At 38.9% G+C, this 23,731-nt stretch overlaps 1 protein-coding gene across 2 annotated transcripts in view; it reads right to left on the minus strand.

Moving 5' to 3' along the window:
• Positions 1 to 9,019: 9,019 nt before the first annotated feature.
• The window catches only part of AP3B1 (adaptor related protein complex 3 subunit beta 1), a 156,331-nt gene continuing 141,619 nt past the window's right edge, over positions 9,020 to 23,731 (minus strand). For both annotated transcript variants that reach the window (XM_069963026.1, XM_069963025.1), the window contains exons 26-27: positions 19,654 to 19,792; positions 9,020 to 9,701 (exon numbers count right to left, since the gene is read on the minus strand). In XM_069963026.1, the coding sequence (XP_069819127.1) occupies positions 9,548 to 9,701; positions 19,654 to 19,792 (293 nt within the window). In that variant the 3' untranslated portion in view covers positions 9,020 to 9,547. The remainder of the gene's footprint in view (positions 9,702 to 19,653; positions 19,793 to 23,731) is intronic.

Below are 23,731 nucleotides of genomic sequence, written 5' to 3' on the forward strand. Positions count from 1 at the left end.
ACGCCAGCCCTGCCGAGCCGTGGATTTAATGGTATAATGGCCAGAGAAATCTTCTATAAGCCCGAGAGCGACTGACTAAACTTACAACATAAAACCCCCCTCCTGTCATTTTTTATAGTAACAGTAAAACATTTTATTGAATTTATGAGCTACATAATAGCCATGGAGAATGTAACTTGAATTAGGACCAACTCTCAAGTATAATGTCAACTATAAACCCTTCTATTGCCCTGTTCCTTCAGCTTTTACACTCACTTTTTTATTTTACCAAGGGACTGCATTACCATCAAATTCTTCATCATGCTGCCAGCCAATGAGTTCACCACGCGCATAAATTCCTGCGCTTTTCCTCGAGTACAAATCTCATACAAAGTGCAGGGACAATGCAGAGGCAATTGGGTTAACCCCTTGAGGTCCTGGTGATAATGTATGATAGGGAGGAGAATTAAGATTTCTCAGGACACATAGAAAAATAAAATTATATAGACTAATTCTGCAAGAAAATTATCGAATTTTATATTTTTGGACACCAAATACAGAATACAGGCAACACACAGTGGATCACCAATGCAGTGTCCTACTATAGATATAAAATTAAGGCATTTTACATTTCTGCACTAAACAGTTATATATAAGGCTGCGTTCACACTTAGTATTTGGTCAGTGTTTTTTAGTTAAAACCAGAAGTGGAAAGAAGCCAGAGAAAAATTATTATTGACAGATGTGCGCCTTTAGCTAATTGCAGGGTTTGGCTAAAAATACTGAGAGCATAGCCCAAAACTGGAGATTAATTATATGAATTGTACTACAGAGGGTTTACATACAAATGTAAAGTACAAAAAAAAAAAAAAAACGATAAAAAAAAAATTTAAAACTTTTTTTAAATATATTTTTTCTATATTTTTTCTTGTAGGCAACTCTTGGAAGACACTCCCAAAACTGTCCATTATGGCGGCTGCCTGCTGGAGTAAAATGCCCACATATACACAAATGTTGTATAACCAAACTAGGTATGGCATTGGATTTAAAAAAAATAATAATAAATATTCATATTTTTTTATAGGAATGATATCGTTTATTCAATCGATAAATAAAGAATGGAAAATAATATATAAAAATATTTATGGGAATGATGTAAATAATTTATTCAATAATAAAAAATAAAAATAAAGAATGGAATATTTATTGAGAACTGCATCCAATAACTCACGTGTATTCTAAAATGTTCACTATGAGGACTTTTTTCTGGATGCTTTTTATTATTTTATGCCCTAAACAGCTACTAGAATAAAGAACTTAAAGGGGTTATCCAGGATTACAAAAACATCCTAGTTTATTTTAAAAACAGCACCACATCTGCCCACAGGTTATGTGTGGTATTGCAGCTTCACACAACGTCTTTTCAGCTCCGCTTAAAATGACGTCCGTTATTTTGAGTCTAAAATAAAGGACATCATTTAGCTGTCTGGCCTCCCCTTTGTGCAATGACGGCTGTTGGTACATTATCCTAGATTGGGATTACTAATTGGAATTTGGGTTTGGCTTATGGTGGTTTTATACAGAGCGATTTATCGTTCGAATTTGCACGATAACGGTCGAATTCGAACGATAATCGTACGTGTAAACGCAGCGAACGATCAAGCGACAAGCGAGAAATCGTTCATTTTGATCTTTCAACATGTTCTCAAATCGTCGTTGATCGTTCGCAAAAAATTCGCAGATCGTTCCGTGTAAACATTCTTTCAACGATTTCACCTATGTGTGAGATAGGCTTAAGCGATAGCAAAATGATCGCATAATGATTTTTCCATACGAAGTATCGTTCCGTCTAAACGCTGATCGTTATAAAAAAAACATTGTTCATTCAAAATCGTTTATCATGCGATTAGGCAAATTATCGCTCCGTGTAAAACCACCATTAGTTGAAAAATCCATTGAATTTAATAGTAAAAACGGAGAAAGATCGGTGAGAAAAGAAAAACTGTGATAAAACTGTAATAAAAAAAAAGTTCGCTGTTTGCAAAAGAAGTCCGAAAATAATGAACATTATGTTGATGTTCATGGCAATAACGTCCGTTATTTAATACACTGTGTGAATTGGACTTCTGTGTTTCCATTGACTTCAATGCATTGCCATTGCAGTCAGTTAAATCGTTGCAAAAATGGACGTGATTTTAAATTGCAAAAGCGGACGCCTTTTTTCTATTTTTGGCGTTGTGTGAACATAGCCTTTATGTGTAAGCTGTTTTTTCTTTTATTAAATATTTAAAGATAACAATACAATGCAAACAATAGAGTTGTATATAAATGGAGTACAATCAGCTCCAGGTAAATGCAAGGATATGACACACCATCTGCATTGCATATTAAATATCATATGAGAGCGTAGAAAAGGGCAACATGAGCAATGGAAAGCTATAATTGCTTATTTGAAAGAATAGGAAAAGCGAAAAGAGGGAAAAGAGGAAGGAATAGGGTAAGTTCAACTCCATTTAAATGAATAGGGCTAATGCTGCGTTTACATGTAACGATTATCGTGTGAATTTGCGCGGTAACGATCGAATTCGAACGATGATCATACGTGTAAACGCAGCGAACGATCAAACGACAAGCGAGAAATCGTTCATTTTGATCTTTGAACAGGTTCTCAAATCGTCATTGATCGTTCGCAAAAAATTCGCAGATCGTTCCGTGTGAACAGTCATTCGCCGATTTAACCAATGTGAGAGATAGGCTTAAGCGATCGCGAAACGATCGCAAAACAAATTTTCCGTACGATGTATCGTTCCGTCTAAATGCTGATAGTTATGGGAAAAAAACGTTACTCCGACATCGTTAATCGTACGATCGGGCCAATTATCGTTTCGTGTAAATGCGCCATAATAACTTTGTAAAGCGTTTTATTTAGTGAATAAATGTTAAACTCCGCACTATCCCTTTAAATCTATTTGCAAAAAATAAGTTTTAGGGTACAAACCCACTTGACGTATTTGCTGCGTGAATCAGTCTTAAAAATAAGCAGGCAAAACGCAGGTTGGCTTTATACAATTGTTCTGCGTTAAAATACGCAATTGCGTATTTTTGAAGCGTGAAGCTTGTTGTTAGCAAAGCATCAGTTGTTAACAACCTGTGCGAAAAACGCATGTAGCTTCACGCTTCAAAAATACGCAATTGCGTATTTTAACGCAGAACAATCGTATAAAGCCAACCTGCGTTTTGCCTGCTTATTTTTAAGACTGATTCACGCAGCAAATACGTCAAGTGGGTTTGTACCCTAACAGTTAATAGAAACCATAAAACATGCATGCATATCGCTGTATTCACAGAATAAAGATAAAATGTCAGTTTTACCATAAAGTGCATTACGTAAACATGGAACCCTTAAAATTCACGGAATTGCAAACCCCCCCCCCCCCAATTTCACCCTATAAATGACATTTTGGGGGTTCCGTCATACATTATGGTAGATTAAAAGGCGCCTATACAAGGTACACCTGCTCCTGAAAAGAGTTATAGCTTTCAGAAGGTGAGGAGGAAAAAAATGAAAACTGGCGCGGTCCTTAAGGTGTTAAGGTAAAAAAAAAACACAAAGATACAAAAATACTCAAACAGTCAAAGTGTCAATGGAGTTCCTTGTCCACTATTTTGCAAGTATTACAGCGCACCATTTGCCCTAGCCTGGACCTCATGGCCCTTTTAAGTAATCTAGTATGAAGCCATCTTATTCCTACATCATAGTCCCTGCTGGATTCTTCCAAGGGCTAATAAAACAGGATGGGTGAAACAAAGTCATAAGCCGACTCTGTCTGAAATCCATGTCATCTCATCTAAAAAGAAGAAACAGACCATTTCCATGTCTGGCCTGACAGTAATGCCTGAACTGGCAAGAGTGCAATTCCATCTGATTTATAGAATAACTGTGTGACAAATGATGACAAAAATAAACTTTTACTGCACCGAGCTCCTCTTTTATTTATGAAATTTGGCCATGTAGTGAAATCTTTTATCTGCAAGTTGTAACACGGAGTGGAAATGAGCAATTATGATGAGGTAATAGTATAGCGGCGGTATAGGCCGAGTCAGTAGGAAATGGATTGAAGGAGGATAAGCACCGCACCATGATAAATGTGAACATTGCTTTGCTGACAGATGATCTAACAGGTGTTCATAACAACTATATAAGAGGATTTATTTATGACCAGCCACAGCCGCAGCAGTGTAAATCAAACAGAGCAGCTGCACTCCACTGAAACCAACTCCCTGATGGAGGCTCCGAGCAAGAAGCCACACAACACAATTCATTCTAGAATCTCAATCATCAAATAACAAGTTTCACTTAATTACGCTCTTGCATATAAACCACAATTATGTTCAATAAAAAAAAAACTAACTTTTTGTTGTTGCGGGAAGCCTTTTTCAGGGCAAATTATACTGTGCATGTGGTTTGGGTGCAAAGCTGAGGACGCCATGTTATTACATAAACTTCTAAGTCCAAGTACTAGAGGTGGCCACTACCGCAAGTGCACTATTGTATTGGTACAATCAGGTTGGGATATCAGGTATATCAATATGATAAACTCAAAGGGGGAAATTTACAGTCTATAATGGGGCAGATTCATACCAGTAGATCAGGCTGCTCTGATAAACCTGTCACATGCTTAGACTGTATAATTTAAGGGTATGCTCATACTGAGGAATAGGTGAGGAATTTCAAGCTGAAAATGTTCTGCAATGGGTTGCTTTGGGTGGATTCCGAAAAAGAAACCCAACAGAAGTCGTTGGCACTTTGAATTTCTGCTTGAATTCCACACCAATTCCGCCAGAGCTAAAGAAAAGGAAATATCAAGCAGAAAACTTTACTCTTCAATTCCTCGCCTGTTCCTAAGTGTGAACATATCATAAGCGTAGATCGACTATCATTTAGCTTAAACTGTACCAGAATATTTTGGTACATTGTCACATCTAAAGACACACTCCCTTCCTTGAAGCCACCCCCTTTTGTTCAGGTAACACCTCTTTTACCAGAGCCTTAAAACAGGGGGTAAACCAGTTTTTGCCATACAATATGTACAAAATGTTATGAAAACAATGAGTTCCTGCATCATGATGTGAGGCTAAGTCAAAATGCGCAGGAGCTCTATGAAGCTAGCTCAGGAGCTGAGTTTGCTTCATAGAGATTGAGAACTGGCTGCTAACAGCAGCCGGGTCCTCACCGTTTATGATGGGTCACAGCCATCGCACTGCCCTCCGCTATTAGCCCCTTAAATCATTTAAGTGTCAGTGACAGAAGCTGTTTTCCCTGACTGACAGAGGTCTAATACTTACCTTCATGCAGCCAGCTTGGTGATCTTCTCATACAGTTTGCCTCAGGCAGACTCTATGGGAAAATTGCAGATTGCACTGGTCAGTGCTATGCAACCTACTGATTGCTTGTAATAGTCCCCTAGTGAGACAAAAAAAACAAAAACAAAAAACAGAAAAGTAAAAAATATAGTCAAAAATAAAAAATGACATAGCCCCCACAGTAAAAGTTTAAGTCACCCCCTTTCCCATTATACAAATGAAACTTGGAAAAATAAACATATCATTAGGCATGGTCCGAACCTGCTTCGGTTCGGGTTCGTGTGAACCCGAACGCTCGACATCAGATTCCCGCTGTCTGCCCGCTCCGTGCCTATGGTTATATCCCAGTTTAGAGAGGCGGTCCTCCCGCTGTATCCACCCTTTCCACGGAGCGGGCAGACAGCGGGAATCATTTCCGAGAGTTCGGGTTCGTACGAACCCGAACTGAAACAGGTTCGGACCATCCCTACATATTATATATCATAGTGTATGGTGATTAGCATAAATGAAAAAAGAAAAAAAGGGCAAAGATTGCATATTTTTTTTGTCACATTATACATTTTTCTTTTAATAAAAAGTGATCAAAGGCTCTGATCTACACAAATATGATACGAATAAAAATAAAGCTCATAGCTCAAAAAATGAAGTGCCAACAAGCCTTGGAGGTGGAAAAATAAAAGTGGTATGGTTCTTAAAAGGTGAGGAAGAAAAAAAACAAAACAAACAAACATGTCAGAGACAGAAGAGTTGGGCTCCATAGAGCTCCATTATAAGCCCCACTCTTTTTTTCTAACTCATAGCGGAGAGTGGTAGTGCTGGTGTGGTCTTCTCCACGATCAAAACTTTTGACATAATTCTATGACAAAAAAGGCTGCAGTGGCAGGGGTTCCCTTGGAGCTGGCAAAAGCTAAGCTTAATTGAATAATGGTTAATGACCAACTTCATTCAATCCTACACGATAGAGGAGACATACACACATTACACTGCATCAATTAAAACATGTTAAAAATTTATCTCCAAAACAGTTTCACCTTCGGACACGCCCACCAGATATTAAACATATTGCCTTCCTCCGCACAATGCCTAAAACATAAGAATGAGTCATTTGGAACCATCTCGGCAATCCATGTTGGGACCAGGTACCAACGTAGTAAGACCTTATAATTTGCTTCCACCAAAGCTGCATTGATCAAGATTTTGGCTGTTTTAGTTGCAATGTCTTGCCATTCTCCAGTCAAAAGAGACGGGTATATCTCGTTCCTACAGAGACATATAGCTCAACTTACCAGGGGGCGTAATAAGGTGTGCATAGTAACTAAGGAGAGCATGTGTTTCCCTAGAGGTGAGTTAATACACATGAACTTACCCTAACCATGAAAGATAAAGATTAGCGCGTAAAATGAGCTCACTTTTAAATTTCATAAGATGCAAGAAGTTAGTGGAGATAAGGCTCTCACAACTTTCATTTGGTTATATGCAGTACTCTATTAAAGATGAGCGCAACTCCGATTGTTCGGCATTTGAACATCAGAAGCCTGGGAAATTAAATTGTTATAATATGGGAGTGGCCGCCTCAGGGGCCCATAAGCTTCCAATGTGCCCAAAAATGTGATGCACTTTAAGGATTTACATACAAAATGTGTAGGGGAAAAAACGGCTTTGTGTAATGAAAGATTTAATGCATATAGGGTTAGAAAGATCTGGTTTAGGGACTGGAATTCACATGTCATTCTTATGTAAAATTCTGAAGGGTTGAACTTAATTTATTAAGAGTCTTGCCTTAAAATTGGTTGAGCCAATTTTTTTTTTTCTTGTGTTTGAAAGCACTTGCATTTTTCACCTAAAGACCCACATAAACCCCTATTTTGCGACACCAATTGTAATTTGCAATGACACACTGAATTTTTCCCTAAAATATGCTGCAAAACTGGGAAAAAAAATATTTATGCGTTGAAATAAAAAAAAAAAAAAAAAAACATTTTTTTCATGGGTGGGGGGTAAAACTACTGTTGCAGCCACTGCTGGTACGCTCCGCGAGCTGCAGAGTAGATCTATACCCTTTAACATTTAATAACCTGTTTTAGATATACTTGTGGAGATGAGAATAACCCTGTAAGTAGTGGCAGTAGCATAGATGATAAAAAAAAGTCACTAATCAGAGCTTACAAAAACTATTTGAACTTTTCTACGCCAAAAAACTGATATACGAAGATAGTAAACACAGCTCTATTGAACACCCATTAACTCTCCCCAATTATCATGATTTGCTTGATTCTGTGTGTGTTAGGGTACTATTACACGGAGCGATAATCGGCCGATCATCGTTCCGTGTAATAAATACAACGATCAGCAGATGTCAACGATCATCGGCTGATCGTTTATATAGGTTATAACCTATATTTGTCAGGTGCCGACCGCGTGGCCGGCGACTGACGGTATACATTTCCTATCCACGCTCCAGGGCTGCTCCTGGGGTCCGCTTCTCCCCGGTCCCGCGTGCTCTAGCTTCAGCTGACAGGCCGCTCAGCCAATCACAGGCCGCTTTGAAGCTAGAACGCGTGGGACCCAGGAAGAAGCGGACCGCAGGAGTAGCCCTGGATCGTGGATAGGTAAAGTATATAGTTTAAGCACGGGCTGCAAGGACATCGGTAACGATGTCCTTGCAGCCTTTGTTAAACAATTATTGGGCCGTGTAATAGGCCCAGTAAACGAGCGCTGATCTAGCAGATCAGCGCTCATTTACAGGTATTATCGGGCCCCCATCGGCCCGTGTAATACCACCCTAAGGGTCATTTTTGTTGATCATCACTTGTGATCAGTATGATTGATAAATGTGAATGTTGCTTATAATGCAATTGACACTAAAGCATTGCAATCTAGGGCATTAATATATAATACATAATAATATAATGACATCAGGTCCTTCTCAATAGGCGATTGTCCGATCTCAGCTTCTTCCTCTTCTATGCCAGGTGCATGTGCGTCCCATCCAGGGGAGGAGAAGCCCCTAAATGTACCTCTGGCAAAGTTGGCGGCAAACAGTGTGATAGCCTTGGTAATGTTCTGCTGGAAAACCTTGGATCCTGGCATTATGTGGATGTTACTTTGATATGTACCACCTACCATTCATATACAAAAGAGGAGCCGTGGAGCCTCATTGAAGAGTCATGAAACACAGGACTAGACAGATATCCCTCCGGGAAGGACCCAGCCAAGGGGTGGCTCATGTAGGGAAACCACCTAAACCACCATATTTAGTGGCCCTATAAGTCAATGTAATGACAAGGGAAAAACCAAGGCCAGATATCCATCCATGGACAGCTGTTTCGAGGTGTTGCCCCTCATCAGTGTGGAGCAGGATCTGCTGAGATCAGCAATCTGTTTTCACCTACAATTCATGACATCACATCACTTTCTTAATGGCAGGGGCCCCGTACAGTAGCACGAAAGCTTAAACAGCTTTGAAGCGCATAACATCATAATGAATGAGTATCGCCATCCATTCTATAGCATATTGTCCATATACACGGACCGTGCAGGGAATGAAGAATGAGGCCTAAACTTACGCATCCCATTTAATACCACCCATTGGTTTATTGAGGGGATAGGCACATACTAAGCACGTAAACTGTCCATATAAACACACAGTCTTGATTATTACACAGAAATGCACTCATTTTTATTAAAGTTTTGCAGCATTTTTATTCATACATGAACTCGTTCACCATTTTCAACATTTATTCAACAAGGTGAAATGAAAGTAGGAATGATCATAACTGTATAAAACCCATAACTTTATCAAATACTGTATGTAAGAATGTGACGGGATCGGTCATGGCCACTTTAGTACCATGGTCGTATCTCAAGTGGCGCACTGTAACAATGTCTTTACCAGTCCAGGTGCTCAATGGACTGGTATCATAGGAAAAAAAACAAAGGTTTTCCAATAACCGCTAGAAAATGTAACAAATGGCAGGGATAAGTGACAGAAAAATGTATGATCTTTGATTAGCAAACTCCACCATCACAAGGGCTTGCATACATGATAGATACTAGCATTCTGAAGCAGGAGACAAGATTGTCCAGAGTGTATTCTTCCCACTACTGCCAGATGGAAGGGCTATTATTATAAATGAAAGGCAGCAGTAGTGGATGCCAGGCACTTTTGTTTTGTGCCAGATTCTGAAGTCCATATGTAAGCTGGCTACCCCTGGGACAGGACAGGCTTCAGCTCCCGCAGCAGAACGGAGCCAATCACCGTCTTCTCCGTGTTTATGATGAGCTGAGCTGTAGAGCCTTCCTTCAGCTCCACTGTGACCAGCATCAATGACCCACTGTGCACAGTCTTCGCTGCAAATCTGCAAAAAGAAGTGGGGGTGAAAAAAACAGAGGGTCGTGAATACACCGATCACAGCTTCCATATACAGTGTACAAGTGTGTGTTTATTACATAGTCATATGCCGCTGTGTATAATATATTAGTGCCAGGGCCAAGTAACATACAGTTTTTTTTCAAGCCTGGCTCCCAAGTTAAAAAACTAATAATATTGATTACAACAATGTCATAAAAAGTGTGTTTAAAAAAAGGAAATTTGTTTTGTTACGATTTACGACGGCAGAAAAATTCCAAAACACATAAATCCCCCTCATTACCCGTAATTAGAAGCAAAACTGTCCTTTTGTGTCCGTCAATTGACTGAAAAGCCATCTCAGATACAAAGGACTTCTGTCAATCCTGCTAATTCATTCCGCCAGCATAGCAAGCCATGGGCAAGAATAGAGAAGTCGCAGCCCTAGATGGTATATCTTATGCAAAGTAAATGCCCCTCTTTTCCCTGCTAACTGGAGGACAATGATGTTGCTGCACATGGTCCTTTGAAAACACTAACAAGTACGGGAGCAGGTCTGTGACCCGCTCTGACCCCCCACTCTAGATGGCTTTCCCCTCTTCCCTTTCTGAATGACACGTGTCTCAATCAGAGCCATCTGCCTCAATTTGTGAAACATCTCCAGCCACAATAGCATGCGGTTAGCCCTGACAACAGCTGACAATACAAAAATAATAAAACTGCTCTACTGACAGCACGGCCCCGGCTGCACAATAGCAAACCAACTGGTCAGTGTCTCCCGCCTGACAATTAGCATGGGCCCTTCACCGCGTACACTGCGCTCTGCCGGGATCTGTTCAATTACCATCAACATAAAGGAGAGAGTTTATCAAAGATCCTTAGAAAAGGAGGAAAAAAAAAACTTCACACCAGACTTAATTAAAATATTAGCCACTTAAGCAGGAAACAGATTCTCCTCAAATGAAAAGTAATTTCTTCTTTATTTTTTTTTTATCGCATCAGAACCTCTTAACGCATTATACTAGTCTGAGAAGCATAACATGTCATTTCAGTCTTGTTAACCAGTTTATATGTAATTAGTACTTTATACACATCAATATTTATTCCCCTCTCACATCTCATGCTAACTAGGTTTTCAGTTGTTTTCTTTTCTATTAAACTTCTAAAAGCAATGGCTGAAGCGGGGCGGATACAAAATTAGGTAACACAAGGTAAGACATTGAAAATGAATATTTATATTTTTGGTCCTTACTTTATATCTAACACACAAACACAAAAAGTTTCAAAGATGTGTGTGTATATATATATATATATATATATATATATATATATACATACATACACACACACATATATACACACAGTATGTGTGTGTGTATATATATATATATATATAAAACACACACAACACAATATATATATATATATATATATACACACACACACACACACACACAATATATATATATATATATTATATACACACGCTATATATTATATGCACACACTATATATGCACATACATAATATATATGTAAATACATAATATATGTGTGTGTGTATCTTTGTGTGTGTATGTGTGTGTGTATATATATATATATATATATATATATATACACACACACATCTCTATAGTATGTGTGCATATATATGCATGTGTGTGCATATATATATATATATATATATATATATATATATATATATATATATATATACACACACATACACACACAAAGATACACACACACACACACACACACTATAGAAAATATGCATACTGTTGTTATATAAGCATGTATTAATTTTTTATTCTATATTTTTAGCTTTTATTTTATATTTTATATTTTAATCAGGATTTGTTTCTAATCTATTATTATTATTTATAAAGCGCCCTTAATTCCAGAGCGCTATACAATAGATAGGGGTAACAAGCAGAACAATACAAGATCAAAACACATTACAACTCTAATGACTATATCCTTAAAAAAAACAGGATGTTCAAAAGTAAAATTATTCGCTATATGTTTACTATTCATCGCGGCCTTATGTTCCCAAGTTGCGCTGCGCCTGCAAGACGTCTGCTAAGAATGCTGACAAGACAGGAAAGAAGAAAAGTTCTATCTATTGTTGATGGGAGAATTTGGTGGTGTTTTGGATGGACTCCCAAGCATAAATTAAACATGTGTTGTTAGAGGGTCTAAATCATCCGCGTATGTGTTGTCTCTCTGGAGAGAGTGAATATATTCTCTCTCTGTTGTGACAGCATTAATCACAATTAGTTCTCTGGTTGAAGATCACAAACCCACAATATCAATGGAATGTTATTAGCTCTGTAGACTAAATGCTTCCAGAGTTGTTGTTTTTCCCCCTGAATAGGACATTTTACTACTGTAGTCATTCACTGAATAGGAAATTTCCCAGTAGAAGAAAAACCCTTTAGATTTTTTTCACAGCCAAGATTTAGACTAAGTTATTCTTAAAAGAAATGCTAATATTCTGTATTGTATTCTCCAGGTGAAAGTATAGTCAGATAAGGAACTCAGGTTTTATTCTCTTTCGCAAACCAAGCATGTAAAAAAAAAACATATATACATTATATACACTAATATTTTATATATATATATATATATATATATATATATATATATATATATATACACACACACACACACACATCGACAAACAGCCACACATACTATATATTAAATGTGTATTTGTATTGATATCCCTTTTTTTTGTATACTTTTATGGCACATAATAATGTAATCTGTAATCTTTGTATTTACATTCCGCTCCTAATTTCCTTTTCCCTCTCTTTTGTGTAGCCGCCAGAAGCGATGACAATGAGCTACACTGTTAAAACTTTGTCTCTGTACATGAAACCTCCAATTACTGATTGCTGAAGCAGACAGAATCCTATTAGCAGGAAAGACGATGAGGCGAAGCCTTGCCCTGCCCTGGCAGTATAAAAATAATTAGCCAAAAGTTATCAAACATACCCGAAAACATACACTGGCAACTAGGATCACTGTCATAAAACCAAACAGCAGCATGATTTAAAAAAAAAAGAAAAAGGAGAAAGAAAATAAACTAAATAATAAATGAGGGTAGCATAATAATTTTTTAAGGTAATAAAAAAAGAATGCTGGCGATTCATAGTTTTTAGTAACATGTCCAAATAAAAAATTTATGAAAAATATTTGAGTTTATGAAAATTTATAAAATAAACAGATTTTGAATTTAAAACTGAAATAAACTTTGTGTAAAGAATTTGAAAAACATTTCACACAGATTTCCAGAAAATCAGTTATGTGCTTATATAGTCTGATACACTTAGACAACCACAACTCTAAATAGGATTTACTAGAATCCACAGTAGAATAATGTAGTGAAGGATATACGAATATTATGATGGAGCTGACACTGCATTTGCTGCTGTTCATACTGCAAATTGTGAACACCCTACCCTGAGCTAGAAGGCTTGTACTTATTTCTAGGAAATCTGAATGTATTCAGGTATTGCTGATGTTATAGCAGTGCTGACCCCTACTGTGAGGAACGAGAACGCAGTTACTGATACCAAAGCCAAAATACACGTGATGGCAGTAAGCTGCAGGGTTGCTGACAATGCGTAATTTATGTCCTCATAGTCACCAGTCACATTTCAAAACCAAAATCATGTAGACTGAGCAAATGGTGAATTTTGTTTCAAAATCCTAATAGCAAAAGGGTGAACGAAAATTAAAGGGGATGTCTCAGCATAGACATTGTTGGCATAATGGTGTCATGTTTAAAGGGCAGGAGTCAATTTTCTGTGATCGTTTCCAATAACTAGAATTAAAGGAGAAGTCAGGCGAAAATTTTTATTTAAGTATTTTATTGCCCCCCAAAAGTTATACAAATCACCAACATACAGTTATTACGGGAAATGCTTATAAAGTGCTTTTTTCCCTGCACTTACTACTGCACCAAGGCTTCACTTCCTGGATAACATGGTGATGTCGCGACCCGACTCCCAGAGCTGTGCTGGCTGTGGCTGCTGGAGAGGATGATGGCAGGGGGACACTGAGGGGCACAGAGCACTGGGGGGTCACTGAGCATCCCTCTGCCATCATCCTCTCCAGCAGCCACAGCCCGCACAGCTCTGGGAGTCGGGTCGTGACATCACCATTTTATCCAGGAAGTGACAGCAGCATGTTATCCAGGAAGTGAAGCCTTGATGCAGTAGTAAGTGCAGGGAAAAAAGCACTTTATAGGCATTTCCCATAATAACTGTATATTGGGGGTTTGTATAACTTTTGTGGGGGCAATAGAATACTTTAATAAAAAATTTTCTGGGACTTCTCCTTTAAGTTGCACCAATATCCGACACACATGGGTACCAACACTGTAATGTCTAACGATTGCTAAAAGTGGAAACGGTGCTAGAAGAGCACCAAGCCAAGTTGTCACCTGCCAACCCTACTGTACATGGATTTCATTGGAAGCTCCCTGGTCAGCTCTTTATATAGCCTATGTTCGACCACACATCCAACTGGTACAAATCCAATAATTTAACACGAATAAGAAGCGCAAACTGTTAATCTTTTGAGTCTGACAGATTCCAGATGTTTCCCAATCTACACTTGGGCCAATGGTGCAGATACAGAAGAATGAACTCGTGCTAGAGCAAAGAGACAATGGAAAGCATTGTACCACAAGTATCTCTAGTGGTGCAGTTTGGCTTTGACCCGGTAGGTGCATGGTTAGCATTGGCTATAACTCACTGAGTATTAAATCTCCAATGCAATCCATGTAGATTTGTCAGGAAACAGCATTGTGCTGTCCTATAGTAGGATCGCTGTCATTTCACTGTAGCAACCACAGGAAGTTACACACCCATCATTTGGACATTGGCGGCACATGGGTGTGGTATGCCACCACTGTTTATGCTAAGACCAACATGATTTTCAACTTCCATAGAAAATAATATTTTGAGCCAATGAAATATTCTATTAGAGGTTCTATCTGCATATTTATATTTGACCAAGAGAAAGAAGAATCTTGCGACATAGTGAGATGTTTCCAAAACCCACAGCGCTTAGTAAAAAAGAAAATCTTCCATTCAGGAGTATGAGAAAGCTGTGATACTGATGCACCTAAAAAATGCTGTCATATTGACTGCCTGTTCCGAATTCAAAGTGATATAGTTTATAGCGCGCCCTGAGAGTAAGCACACTAAAGGCCCTATTGCACGGAACGATCATTTAAAAATTCGCTAAAATGATCGAAATGAATATCTGTCCATGTAATAACACCCAACGATAAAACGCCGAATGAAAAATTGTTCATTTTGGTCTTTCAACATGTTGAAAAATTATCATCGTTGGTAGTTTGCCGATCGTTCGCATATTTGTTCGTGTACTAGCGACCATATAACGGTGTAAAAACGACCGTTCATAACAGTAATTAGTGAATGTAGTAACCTCAGAATCATTCGCTAAAAAAATCGATAGCGCTAGGGCACGATTGTTATAGCAAATATAATCGCTACGTGTAAAACGGCCTTAACACATTGCTGTGTTATTTAAAGACAGCCACCAATATTTATTGGGGGGGGGGGGGGGGGGGGGGGGAGAATGTTCTTTTACTAAGGCTCGTGTCAGTACGTCTTTGGCTGAGGTACAAAAAGAGTTAGGGCGCTATTACATGGGACAGCTATATCATTCAGTTTTAAACAATCGTTTTGTATGTATGCAGGCAACAATCGAAAAATCGTTTGCATGTCGTTGATCACATCTTTTAAGCTAAACATAAAAGCATTGTTAATCATTAGCTAAATGTGCACATCATTCGTTCTTTTGCTGGGATCAGAAGGAGTAAACGATCATAGTAAAGATCGTAACCAACGACTAGGGTTCTGCAATCGACCTCGTTTGCAATCATTTATCGTTAAAAATCGCTTCACCTAATAGGACCCCTAGTTGCATAGCACCAGTGTTTACTTACATAAGCTTTAAGGAATGTAGACATCTCTACGTGTTTAGATGGTCAGCGCTAGAGATGAGCGAACCTGCCGAGGTTCGGGTTCGTATGAACCTGAACTCTCTGCATCTGATTCCCGCTGTCTGCAGCCTCCGTAAACAGGGTGGATACAGCTGGAGGTCCGCCTGGAAAACTGGGATACAGCCTATGGCTATGGCTGTATCCCAGTTTTCCAGGCGGTCCTCCGGCTGTATCCACCCTCTTCACGGAGGCTGCAGACAGCGGGAATCAGACGCCGAGAGTTCAGGTTAATACGAACCCGAACCTCGGCAGGTTCGCTCATCTCTAGTCAGCGCCATATTGTAATGGCTTCACAAAATATACAAAATATCATATTCTTAACATAAACAACACCTGAACAAACTGCTCCAGCTCCTTATCAACATTTTATTTCAAAAACATCAGTAGACAACCAATGTGTTTTGCATGCAGCAAGCCAAGATCCCCATACTCGTGATGTGCTTGTCCCACACGTCAACTGTTGCATCTGAAACGCGTCGGTTTGTGTAGTGAACCTTTGGTTACGATGAAATAAAATAAGAACGTTTTATATGGAACTACAGGCTTTAAGTGTTGTTTATTACACGCTAACAATGTAAGATACGGATAGACAATGAACTTTTCAAAGTGATCTGTGCCGATTGTACTGGAAAGGTAGGTGACAACCCATATGAGGTCTCCAATGGTGGCTGTGTAGACGGGGACACTGCCCGGTACTAACATGCCTCTCTGCCTTGGGTACAAGGGTATTTACCGTAAACTGGATCTTTGCCCTGGTTAAGGTCTAGCCCAGCTCCAGGAAAGGGAGGAAACAGTAATGTTTCAGATCTATAGAAATGTTAAATGCAATAGAAAAGCGGCTATGTCTGCCGGTTAAGAATTACATTATTAATCCTATCCTAGGCTCCGAGCCGCACGTCAGCCATTTTGTTGGCTGAATCTATTTTTCATGAGATTGCATTTTATCAAGTCGCTAGGAATGTGTGACACTTATGAGGCATTTCATGAGCAGATATTCATGAGGCACTAGTTACTTGCCAACTGAGACTACATTTTCCTAATGCCTGCCTCTACACTGTATGCATATCATGGGTACTCTTCATTGATATTAATCCCCTGTTGAGGAATTAGTGATGTGAATATTACCATTGAAGCTATATGAATTGCTAATGTGCTTTTTTAAGCTGCAAAGCCTGGAGAAGCAACGCTGTAACGTAATATGGCGAACCATGTGATCCTGGAACAGCCTCCCCCTTCCATCTATACCTTTACAGTTTTTTCTTTGATACCAGATTTTTCTATCACACTAAACTTGAAGAAAGCAACTTGTCTGATGAACAAAAAGTCTTCTGAAATAACCTGATCAGTTTTAGGGTCCATTTACACAGAAAGATTATCTGCCAAAGATTTGAAGCCAAAACCAGAAACAGACTATAAACAGAGATCAGTTCATAAAGGAATGCCTGAGATTTCTTAATCTGTCAGATAATCTTTCTGTGTAAATGGACCCTTAGGGTACTATTACACCAACAGATCTGACGACAGATTATCTGCCAAAGATTTGAAGCCAAACCCAGTAGTGGATTTGAAAAGAGGAGAAATCCAGTCTTTCCTTTATGACCTGTTCTCTGTCTGGTCTCTGTCTGTCTAGTCTGTTCCTGGATTTGGCTTCAAATCTTTGGCAGATAATCTTTCATCAGATCTGTTGGTGTAATAGTACTCTTAGTCAATCCCATCATCCAAACATTGAACACTATACATACAGTCAGTTAAGACATTTTAGGCCATAGTCTTTAAGGGGTTATCCAGGCATAAAGAAGGCACAGCTACTTTCTTGCAAAAACAGCACCACCCCTGTCCCCAGGTTGTGTGTGGTATTACAATTCTGCTCCATTCACTTTAATGGAACTGAGCTGCAAAACCCACAATCAAACTGAGGAGAGATGGGTGCTGTTTCTGTAAGAAAGCGCCCGCCCGGCTCCCGCTTTCTGTATATGTGTCTTCTGCAAGGTTCCCGGCTTACTACTCTGCCGCCCAGCCAATCTGTGGCTGCGGCTGGGCAACACACTGTTTGGCTGGGCGGCAGAGCAGGAAGCCGGGACCCGTGCAGGAGAGAGGTAATGTATACAGAGAGCGGGAGTCGGGCAGGAGGGGGATGAAGGGGTTAAGGGGGTGGCTGCATTACATATTTGCAGTGGTCTTTCAGATCGCTGTGAGTATGTAGTCAGAGAGACCTGCCAGGACCTTGGCTCGTAACAGACCTCGCTTCTAAACTCGCAGCAAGATTTCCGCTGCGAGTCGTTAGGTGTGAACGTACCCTTAAGGTTAAATTTATACACAGAAATTATTATTGAATGAGATCATAATGATAAAACACTAAACAAATAAAACAAGGATTAAAAAAGTATTGTTAAAAAAAATAACAAGTAACTAAATACATAAATAATAGTCTGCAACTCCAGCCTGACTTGGTGACTATTTGAGCATGGTTTTGATCTGAGTCTGGGCCTAATGCTAGATGGGATGCTGTCGATTTCCTATCACGTTCCAAAATAAGAGTGTGGTCTTTTATTCATTACTCTGTTATGGTAACTTTAGCTTCACTTAGCCAGTGTCCCCAACCACACCTGGCCAAACAGCTTCTAAACCTCCTGATTATTAGTATTTTGGCTTCTTTTACTCCAATAATACACTATTTTGATACCATAAACCTAATTTTATATGTGAAAACAGGAAGGCAGTAGAAGAGAAACTAAATAGAATTGTACACAGCCTTTATATTTATGTATACAGTAAACACTGAATTAGAGAAGATGGAAAGTGTATACGATCCATGGGAAAAAGAGGAACAATGCTGGTGCTGACATCAAGCATGGAGCCGGATCAGATAAACCTGCAATCAAGTTGCCGGTACCAGGTGCTTCTTCACATTTAATGTGTGTTTATGTGTTACTTAGTACCCTTAGTCTTCAGCAAGAAGAGGAATAGTGCTCCCCCTAGAGAGCAAAATGTCAAGTAAAGCGTGAAGCTGCATGCTTCACATTACTCTTAGCATTTCTCTACATTTCTAAAGTAAGAAGTCAGAATAGAACATAGTACACCCTAGGTCACAATCCCCAAAGTTGTCACCAAAGTGTAGTGTCCAGGGTCTTCAGTTCTAAGTTAATCCAACAATTCTGGCTATGCATAGGTCAATTAGTTCCACCATTCAAATTGATCCCACCATGCAGTCAATTAATCCCACCTCATGCAGTCAATTAATCCGACCCCATGCAGTCAATTAATCCCACCATCAGCAATCAATACCCTAACATAAAATAAAATAAACATTAGTAAACATCCTATAGCAATGTACATACAGGGAGACATTTTCTGGTGGGCTTGTCAGAGGTAATAAACGTGCAGGAAGTGGATTTTTGGGTAGGGTACATATATCGATAGATAGATATAAACACGACAGCGACCCCTTATATCCCACTTTTTTTTTTTTTTTTTTAAACATTGGCAATATTTAGCTTCTACAAAAATAATTTGCATTTTTTTAACGTTAAAACGAAAGTAGCAAATGCGAAGTAAAGAAATCTAAAAAAAAACCTCAGCACTCGTGATGGCATACATAGTGGGTGAGTCTCCTTATAATCTATACGAGGAAGACAACTAAATCAATATTAGAGTTGTGATCACTGCGATAGTAAACCTAAGGATACTAACCTAATTGAAGAAGGCAATGATGTTGTGTTTGGCATTTAGGAAGCTCAATTCAACATCACTCCCTATCAATCACTTTGGCCTCCATCCATCAAAATGACAAAAATGGTATTAAAATTGAAGAGGAAGATGACCATTAAATGTCACTTGACATAGTTGGTCAATTACAATGTAAAGTTTTTCAATGTTGCACTATAGTGCTATGGAAAGCAGTTGGCTTCTCCACTTACCTGTGTATAGTGTTTTGGCCTGAGGCTACTACTCCAAGGTTGGCAGCAGCTAAAAACTTCTGTACCACCACCTGCGGTGTACTATTGTTCGGAGATACTGTAATAGTCGCTGAACTCTCATTCATGCCCGTCAACTTTGCTGCAGAATTGGAAGAGAATAAGGATTTATTATGTATAGATTTGTGCCAATTCATGGAAGTCAACAGTTTTAATTTTTTTTTTCCTTTACTTTATCCTCCTCTCAAGATAAACATATATAGGTACCCTCCATAGAACAAAAAGCCAACATTTTGGCATATTGAAGTAGACACCGCACAGAATTAGGTAAGAACATTAGACATATTGGATAATACAATGCAAAATTGTCCAACAATTAAAGGGGAACCCCAAAATTTTACTTATCCCCTACTGGCTGGATCCCCCACCAATGACAAGAATATAAGTCCTTTGTCTCCTTATAAGTAAAGCAGCTGCTGCTCCACACACTCTTTATATGACTTTCAAAAGGCAGTGGAGACCTATATGCCCCTATCTTTGGAAGTCCCATAGCAGGTTGATGGACTAGAGACCAAACACTTCTCATTGGCTGGTCTACATATAAGGCCCCTTCATATTCATCCGGAGGTACAGTTTAGTTTCTCTCCGACACACTAGCAAAGCTCCAGAGAGAAAATAAGGATTGAACTGATCCAATTCATTTGAATGGAACAGTTCAAACTAGCCGGTGCTTCGATCTGGATGCTGGATCACTGGACACGAAGTACAAAAGAATGCATCTGGCGTCTTCAAGAACTCATGGTTAATGAACAAAAAAGGATGGGATGCCTGATGACAACTGATGCATTTTTGTGCCATCAGTTTCTGGTAAAAGGCCGCGGCGGCTTCTGGACCACCAAACATACGTAAACTCGGTCTCGGTCTTACCAATCTAGACCCAGGTTCATGTAGAATGCCAGGATAAACTAAGGAGACCGCACTTCCAAGGAAAATGGGAAACAGAACTGAGCATATATGACCACCAGCACTGGGCATACAAGGTGTACAAGGGTACAATAACATGAATGATACAACAACTAGATAAAGGATTTTTTTCCCTAATGATTAAAATTTAAAACCTGATCTAATTTTATAACGTTAAGGGGTATTCTCATCTCAACTAACAGTTATACTTGTCAAGTTAAATATTTTTGCAAACACATTGAGTTAAAAAACTTCCTTCTCCTGATATGCTGATCTTTACCTCCCATTGTTGACAGCTCATTGTCTAGGTTACAGACCACTACACTGTTTTAAAAGCAATGGTCAGGCTGGTTTGTATATAGAATTGGAAAATTAGAACTTGAATAAGTGAAAAATGAATTGGCGTGGAATTCCGCTAGAGGGGATTCCCAGGAAAACACTTTCCTTGCAGATTCCACGCAGAATTCCATGAGAATTCTGCAAGAACACTTTCCACCTGGAACACTTTCCTCGCTGATTGAGCACTGATTCCTCAGTGTGAACTGGTCCTTAGACAACAAACTGTCAACAATGGAAGGCAAAGAGCGGGAGATTAGGAAGAGGCAAGTTTGCTAAATAAATGTTTTTGCAAAAATATTTAACTTGATGAGCCAAGTATAAATATATTAGTGGAGATGGGAATAAACTCTGGAACAGCCTCTTCAAGGGTATTTTATACATGTGCCACTTTTGTGGCCCTTTTTTGCCAAAATCTGTGTTAATCGCAGCAACAAAACCATAAAGTCAGCAACGAAATGTAAAATAGGAAGACTAGCAACAAAATGGATACTATAACAAGTAATAACCCCCTGAATGAAAAGCCTGAAGGCCTAAAGAGAGAAGTCATTTTACAGAAATGCAATTTATATGAGTTTAGAGGGTATAAGTGACTAGTCCTAGTTTCAAGGATGAGATGTACTAGTTGTGAATGGCAATGTTGAAAATTCTAATGTAAGTAATAAACACTCTTACTGCAAAAAAAAAAAAAAAAAACACAGTAAACAGCACTTTCCATCACCATCAATCCATTTATAGCGTAAAGAAGCAGTGAAAATATAATACGATAACCTATAGAATTTACTACTCTAGGAAACGCCAAACTGAAATATTTTTATATTCTGCATAAAAAATAAGATGTTCCATTAAAACACATACAAAACCATAAAAACCTGTTAGCGTCCTAAATAAACGTGTACATAAAAACAGCTGACACAAAATCTGGGTGTAAGTGTGACTTCATACAGAAAAACATATAGAAGTGAGGGTTTTTATGCACAAATACATAACACGTAAACACCCATATATAACTGGTAAACTCGTGCCGCCAATTTGTCTGTAGAGATGGCATCCTAGAACATGATGTCTGCTATATAATATAAATCAGTATACACCGTAAAAGGCCTTTTATATATGCCGTGAGCCTTGTATATGACATGGAACATTTATATGCCTAGCTTTTATCAATGGGGGTTTCAGATTTAGGTGCCCAATTTAACTGAACTATTCCTGATACAACAATGGAAAGTCCTTCCTAATACAGGGCTGTATTCAGCCATGCAGTGAAATCCCATATTCGGCCATGTTCCCACACAGTATTTATGCTTAGTATTTTGCAACCAAAACCATGTGAATTGAAAACACAGAAAGGCTATGTTCACACACTGATGAAATTGAGTGGATGCCTACCATATAACAGCAAATAATTGCCATTGTTTTCAAATAATGGCCGTTATTTGCAATTAAATGATGGCCATCCACTCAATTTCAACAGTGTGTGAATAGAGCCTTTCTGTGTTTTCAATTCACATGGTTTTGGTTGCAAAATACTGCTCAAAAATAATGCGTGGGAACATGGCCTAAAGGGGTCTTCTGGTTTCAGAGCAGTGACCATGCATGTGGAGGGCTGCTGCATACAAAGTCTGATGAAGAATACAGCACTCAGCTGTTTCCATTGGCCCCACAAATACAGTATAAAGCAACAGGGTGCATACCCGAATACTACTTTTTGTGTTCATGTAGTGAGTTGGAATGGGGGCTTGAGACCCCATTTCTTGTAATAATTAGGGCTCCTAAGCACAACATAATTTTCTAAGTGTCTGCAGACACTGGGAAGCTGAGTTTACAGTCCCTCTAAGTAAGTCGCTTAATTTAATTAAAAAAAAAAACAAAAAACACCAAAACACCCAAAAACGTGCACATGTAACATCTGTTACTTGCCAGGAATGTGGCTATTTGTATCTTGTATTGCTCTCCAACAGTGTCAATGACTACAATGCAAGGGAAGTTAATATTGTTACCCATTAACTAGTCGATTATATCCAGTTGTACAAATCAATATATCACTGTCGATCCAGTTAATCCATAAATTATAGTAATTTTTTCAGTGATGATCATATGTGGCCATGTCTAGTAGGGTAATAAGAGAATAACCTTGGCCATACTGTTTCACACTTCTTTATTTTTGTATCATTCTAGCAGATCAGAGTCATGGTGAACATCTGTCGTCTACTCAACCTTCACCAGATTGTGTGAATACAAGAACCTCATCTGAGTAAGACGTGTGACTTGTACAAGTCTTGTTACATTCTCCTTCGAGCACATACAAATCACATGATCCAATGAAGGTTGAGTAGACTGAAAACATTCACCATAAATCTGAAGAAACTACACAAAGATAAAGGATTTACAATGAAGTGCGAAAAAAGACGTGTACAAGTTTTTGTTGTCTATTATCGTATCTAGGCCGGAAGGGCTGGTCAGAAATGATAACTTCACTTAGGGGGCAGGAACAGAGCTCAGAAAAAAAGAGCCAACCAAGCCTCCTGTGTGAATGATTTAGGGGTCATTCACACGTCCATATAATTCTGGACCTGGGAGCCTCCAAAATCATGATTAATTATGATTTGGGGAGCTCCTTAACAGTTTAAGAGTCTGCGCTAGTGTACTGACACAGCCGCGCGGCTGTGTCAGTACAGTAGTATGAGCTTTTAAACTGTTTAGTTCCCCACATAATTAAAGGGGTTATCCAGCGCTACAAAAACATGGCCACTTTCCCCCTACTGTTGTCTCCAGTTTGGGT

Source organism: Dendropsophus ebraccatus, chromosome 3, assembly GCF_027789765.1.
Source record: "Dendropsophus ebraccatus isolate aDenEbr1 chromosome 3, aDenEbr1.pat, whole genome shotgun sequence".
Lineage (NCBI taxonomy): Eukaryota > Metazoa > Chordata > Amphibia > Anura > Hylidae > Dendropsophus > Dendropsophus ebraccatus.